At 21.5% G+C, this 7,297-nt stretch overlaps 1 protein-coding gene across 1 annotated transcript; it reads left to right on the forward strand.

Moving 5' to 3' along the window:
* Nucleotides 1–5,248: 5,248 nt before the first annotated feature.
* LOC124932455 lies at nt 5,249–6,009 on the forward strand. Its single transcript, XM_047473085.1, has one exon. It carries the CDS (start codon nt 5,285–5,287, stop codon nt 5,738–5,740), a length of 456 nt encoding a protein of 151 aa, XP_047329041.1. The 5' UTR covers nt 5,249–5,284; the 3' UTR covers nt 5,741–6,009.
* The last annotated feature ends 1,288 nt before the right edge of the window (nt 6,010–7,297 follow it).

A 7,297-nucleotide genomic window follows, 5' to 3' on the forward strand; every position in this document is an offset into this window, starting at 1 on the left:
AATTATCTATCCTAATAATATTTTTCTAAACAATTAATTATATTAAATTTATTTATTTATTCATTTATGATAATATCAATTTTTAATAAATAATTAAAATCATATAAATTTAAAAAAAATGAAAATGAATTGGTTATGTGATGTTTAATATTTTTATTTTTTAAATAAAAAAATCAACCCTAAATAATATTATACCGAAGTAGAACTTTTATATAATTTGATTCGGAATTTGATTCAAAACTTAATGTTTTACTATTTCTCTTCACACCTACCCGAGTTATGTTGTGATTCGTCGCACTTGCAATAATTTATACATTTGATTTTTTCTTTAATTGTTCTTTAAATAGAAATAAATTATTTTCAAATCATATAAATGAATTTTTATAATTTTATATATTTGATAAATTTAGACATATATATTAATATTAAATTTTAATTAAAAGTACCTTTTATAAAAACAAAATAAATTTAAATAATATTATTTCTATTCAAAATATTTTTACATAAATATATATATTCTTACCCGTGCATTTAACTAAAAATGTTAAAATGAATAATAAATCTAAAATTATTTAATTCCTAATAATAAAATAATTCAAATTTTAAGAAGAATTCAATTAATTTAAAATCAAGTAACAAACCTTGAAACCATAAATTATTAAAAGAAATAATTTGAAAGATATTTAATTATTATAATATAAAAAATATGTTTATATTTAAAAAAAAAATTATTTATAATTCATGATAATGACTCTCTTATTTTTATTTTAAATATATAGATTTTCATTTTTCTATTCAATTATACATAAATAATAGTTTATTAAAATTATATTTTAATAAAAAAATTATGATTTTTTAAGATAGTAGTTAACTAATAACAGTAAAATTAATTTTGTTTTAGCATTTTCATCCTCATCCACACATTTTTTTTACTAACATTTGTTCTTTCATAATTGTGTAAACATTTTTTTTTTGTTATAATAATAATAATGTGTTGTGTCTTAATTTTTTTTTTTACCAAAATTCTCTAAAATACACTATTTTTTAAACACCTTTTTTATATTTTTACCAAAATTCTCTAAATTTATGATCAACTTTGTGGGATTTTTTTAGGATTATATCAAAATTTTAATTTTTTTATTATATTATTATCATTATAAACACTCATTTTAATTAAAATATTTGTATCTTATTTTTAATAATTTTAAATTTTAAATAAAAAAAGACATTTAAATAAATAAACCAATTAATTTTCTTTTATCAATTTTCTTTTAAAAAATCTCAAAACAAATTTCTAAAAAACAAAAGTAAACAAGCGCGAAAAGAACCCGTTTCCAGAAACTCTTTCTCACATACCTTGTTATTCTCACTTTCGCGAACCCTCCTATTGCAACCAAGGTGGCTCTAACCCCCTTTTTCAACAAGCATAGGTGATTGAGTTGGTTTATGGAGAGAATATTTATTTTCCATGATTAATATTGACATCAAAGTTGGTTTGTATTGAAGGTCTACATTCTACATCACCCATTTCAGACTGCAACAAGACTTCTTGTGACAATAGAAATGAGACTTTGAAATCAAAAGGTAATTTGGTCTTGTCTTATTGGATTACCAAATGAATACTATATATAGTCTGACCATGAATAATTGATGGAATTGTCTAGAAATATTTATACTCAATTAATTTTAATCACTACTTCTTTACATGAGTTGTATTTTATTTTAATGTTATGACTTGAGTATCTGTAATTTGAAGGGGGTTGTGGTTAATTAATAAATAAATCACTTTTTTCAAAAATTAATTATTAGTTTATTGGAAATATAAATTACACAATTATTTATAAAGTGGGTATAGTTTTATAATTAAAAATTGCAAAATGGTCATTTAGATAAGAAAGGCAGCTTCTGACTTTTTCTTTATTATATTTTTGCTGAGCAAGCCTTCCAGACTTTATAACAAGTGGAAACATCAAAAGCACTAAATAAATTTTACAAAATAATATCAACAAAATTGAATATTGGCCTTATCTATAACATCATGTACTCTGAACAAATATAAATAAAGTTTTATTTATTTATTTAGAATTACACAATTACAGTTATAAATACTTTAAATTATTAATTTAAATGATCAAAATAAAAAATGAAAACGATTTTATTTTCTAGACAATAATATTATATTATCAAATGATCCTTTTTGTAATTTTTTATCGTTTATTTTTTTTTTTATTTCTTTTTGCCATATAATAATTATTGAATTTTATATATTATCTAAAACTAAGTAACAATTTGTCAAATAAGAGGACTTTTTTTTTTTATCAAAATAGTTAATGGTTAAACTTAATAATTAAGAATTAAAATTTATGAAATATATAAACTAAGTACTTATAAAATTCATAACAAATAATAATATAAAATTTAATAAAAGGTATTAAGTAAATTAAAAAAATTAATGTAACTAACTATAATAAACTAAACATTTATCTATAAGATTTAACGATTAATCAATTATCTATTACCTTATTATTTAAATAATTATATAATTAATTTTAATCATTACTCTTATTCCAACATGCATTTTTAATCCATACATCACTTAAAATTATTGTTGTAAATTTATAATTGTGTTTATAAATATATTAATTGATATAATATGTAAGTTAACTTGTATATTAACTCAAGAGTTAACTAATATTAAGTATTGGTTCAATAGTTAGCTCAAATATTATAATTGATGTCGACGAAAATCAGAAATAATTTTTTTTTTAAAATTTAATAAGTTAACAATATCCCTCGCATAAATGATTCTTATTTTAACTTAAAATATTCTTACTTATATTATGCATAGTCATATTATAGGCAATTTTAATTAATCCTTTCATCAATAAAAGGATTTTTTCTTTTAAAAAATTAATATATATATGAAAGTGATTAGTTACTTCTATAACTTTGAAGAGTCATTAATAGGTTAATCAAATATTTTATTCTCTTAAGTAGAATGAATGGGGCACATTAGCTATAGGCCTTTTCAAAAGTCATAACAACGTTTGAGAATAAAAAATGACAATGTTTTTTTAGAATTTACATCGATTTTATAAGTAATCATAAATCTGTTTGTGTATTTAACATTACTTGATAGATTAATTATTCAATAAACAATATTATGAAGTTACGTGTTTATTTTCAGTCGCGATGACAACAAGTTAACAACGACTATATATTAACACAAATTTAACATATAAAAACTATAGGGTAAATCAAATAGAACTTTTTATAATTCTAAACATATTGTGTAATACATAAAAACCAATTTAATTGTAATTAATATAACGGTAGTACTGTTATTCATCCTTATACATTATTTTATTCTATCTAAGTTGAAAAATACAGTATAAAACTCAATATCAAAATTAGAAGTGAAGAATGACGATTCATTTATGAAGTTGAAATTGCATAAATGTATAATATAATCTCAATAAATTATATTTAATTATCTATATAAAGTCCTTAAACTCTGGTCAACTTTTTGATACATGTAATACTTTATTTTTTAATTAAGTCTCTTTAAGTTCCAAAATATGTTTTGAAATATTACCACCCAATTTAGATAACAAAAATCAATAATTCTGGTTTAGTCTTATTTTCATTAAAAATACCTTATATAAATAAAGACACAATAATTTTAATATACCAAATCTATTTTTGTCATTATAATAAAAACAAATAATAAAATGTGAATGTGTTTATTACTAGTGAAAATCAGAACTAAGGTTTATACAATTTGATTCTTTTGTGTTATACTCATCCTTTTTTCAGCTACTTCTATAAAAAAATTTAATTTCAGTAAAACTTTGAAATATTTAGATATAAAGATGACTTGGATCAAATGTCATTTAATATATTTATATGTTGATATTTCGTTATATTCTTTCGAATTTTCAGGCTAATGATCAATATGTGTATTCGAGGATATCAATAATAAATACATTCTCAATAAAAAAACTACTATAGTAAAATGGTGAGATTTAAAGATCAAATTTAGTTAACATCAAACAAAATTTATATTTGAAGTTATTTGATATTTTATTTTTTGAATTTTTACCAAAAAATCATATATCACGTTTTAATTATTTTAAAATATTTATTACTTAATTAATCAATTAAAATATTAAAATATATCTATTTTATTTTTATACAACTTAAATTTTAAATTCAAAATAACATTATATTAGTTCAACAAATTAAAAACTAAAATAATTTATTTTTTATTGAACAAGATTCTTTTCAAAAATCCAATTATAACCCTTTGGACAGTTTTTTTTTTTGTGTGGATATCAACCAGTCAATTAATTTTACAAACTTATTTATGAGTTTTCTCTTATATAGAATAAAATTCATGGTATTTGACTGTGAGTTTGACCAGTATAGATTATATTGAATTATAATCCTTGAAATCACATATATATATATATATATATATATTTATATATATATATATTTCTATTATCTCATTTTATTATTAAAATTTAAAATGTAATACAAAGAATCTAAAAAAATATATTTGCACCAAAAAATCTAGAAAACCAAAAAATAAATCCAAATATTTTTATTTTAGTCAATGTTAATAAAACTTAGAGCCTGTTTGTTTATTTAAAAGATTCTCACCAAATTCAAAGTTAGAGTTTTATTCTCAACATAACTCTAAATCAAACAAGCCTTATTTTCACATCACTATCTTGGGACAATGAATGTATAGTGGACTCTCTCCAATATTATTGAGACCATAATTTATTTGAATTTAATTAATATTTAATCAACAACCATATATTTTTCCATTAAAATTATTCTAATTATATTAAAAAATAGATTATTTGTATTAACAACTAATCAAACAAACAAGCCTTTAATTATTAACATTATCTTTTATAAATATAAAATTACTGTCAATAATATTTTGTTAATGTTCAATATTTAGTAAATCTATATTAATTAATTGTATTCAAGTATTTATGGTAATTACATCACCATTTACTAAAATTTTATCTTAAATAAATATAATTGGCATGTATCATCCCTCATTTTTTTTTTTGCTAAAAAATATCGTGAAAATATTTTCTCTTTTTTTGGACATAAATTAAATGAATACTTTATTTTAATAATATAATATAGCCGGTTAATCAACGGTAACAGGTCATATCTTTCCTATAAATACCAGTTATTTTTAATTCTTCCTTCCATTGTCTCTCTCTCTTAAATATAAACTATAAAGTAAGAAGAAGGAAAGATGGTCCGTCCAACTACACCGCAACCTCCGACGAACGTTTCTGTAACGCCGAAGCAATTAGCTTCAGGAATCGCTGATTCGGTCATTACTCTCATCTCTCTTTGCGGTAGTAAAGCGAAGAAGCAATTGAGTTTAGTTACGAAGAAGCTTCAAGTCGGAACTGGACGTTTGATTGCTTCTCCTTCGCCGATTGCGCGATCGAAGGTTATGATTGCTTCGATTAGCAATAAGATGATTCAGTTGAAATTGAAAAGGAAGAAGAGATCTGGTAAGGGAGAAGATGGATTGGATGGAGGATTGTGGCGTAGGACTATATTGATGGGAGATAAATGTCAGCCGTTGGATTTCTCTGGTGTGATTTATTATGATTCTGATGGAAAAGCACTGTCGGAGATACCGTTTAGGTCTCCTAGGGCAACTCCGATGTCGAATCATGCTTTGGTTCCTGCTAAATGAGATTCTCGTGTTCAAGTTCAGGTTCGAGTTTGAGTTTGAGTTCGAGTTTCGATGTAGTAAAGTAAAAGGTGATTGATCTGTTCGTCTCCTGTATAGGTATCAGAGAATTTGAGATGAAACTTAATTAGTTTCTTTTGATCTTCTTCTACTTTTTTTTTTTTTGATCTTCTTCTTCTTTTACTGTGTGCTGTTGTACTTCAGCCGATTTGAAGAAGTAATAACTTCAATTTCTGGATTGATTTGAGAAGAAATCAATGGTGGTTATCAAACTATAGATTTATGCAATCTCTTTTTATAAATCTTGTTTATGAATTTTCTTCCAATATTTGATCAAATATGAATTTGTAGAGTATAAGAAAATTGATTGTTTCATTCCAAAATGAAGAAAGTTAGATCTCAAATTTCAAACTTTTTGAAAAGGAAATTCTTATATTTTATCTATTATATAAAAATGTGAAAAAATGATTTTTTGCCCATATTTTTGGATTATATTAATTTTTAAATGACTATTTGTTAATTATTATTTTTATTTTCAGAGAAATAAAAAAAAATGGCATATCATTTCTATTAAGAGCTTGTTTAACATTTGAGTTATTTAGTTTCTTTATTGTTTTTAAAAATATATTTTTTTAATTAAAAACAAGTTAATTATTTGAGTTTTGATTGATTATTATTATAATATTTTTTTATTAATATTTAAATTTTATATAAGTAAAGATATGTTGATATTTTAATGGATGAATTAAGTAATTGAATGAAAAAATAATAAATTATAAAATGAAAAAAAAGTCTTAGGTAATATTAATTGAAAAATGAAATCTTCTTTTCTAGTGTAGCGGCAACAAGAGATGCATATCCCCGACTCCCTGAGGTCCTGTGTTCGAGCCTGTCACTCCAAAAGAGAAACGATACTCAACTTTCTCAAAAGAAAAAGTTAAATTTTTTTTTGAGAGAAAATAAAATAATTATAGTAATAGACCCTTATTAGAATAGAATAAATCCACTCTAACTAATGTATCCAAACAAGGTTGTATGTGATTCTGAATGGGGGATTGTGGACATTTATGAAAGTGATTATTGTAATTTTAGAAAAATGTTTATGTTATTATTATGGTGTGATTAAAATATAAGTAATTTAATAAAAAATAGTATTTGATCTTCAATCAAAAAATGTTTTAAAACTAAAGTAAGAGACATGACTGCATACATAATATATATATATATATATATATATATATATATATATATATATATATATATATATATATATATATATATATATATATATATATATATAAGTAATTTAATATATATAATATAATATGTTAAATTATAAAGTATAAAGTTAAAGAAACATTATCATAAAAGAGAGAAGATATTTTCTCATTTCATCAATCTTAAGATTGTGATATTTGTAATGGCTTTATTTATTAAACTTGAATCAAAAGAAGAAGAATATTATAAATATGCATTGTTAAGCATAAAAATATTAATATATATATATATATATATATATATATATATATATATATATATATATATATAAACTTGTTAAGA

The sequence above is a fragment of the Impatiens glandulifera genome, chromosome 3 (assembly GCF_907164915.1).
Source record: "Impatiens glandulifera chromosome 3, dImpGla2.1, whole genome shotgun sequence".
NCBI lineage: Eukaryota > Viridiplantae > Streptophyta > Magnoliopsida > Ericales > Balsaminaceae > Impatiens > Impatiens glandulifera.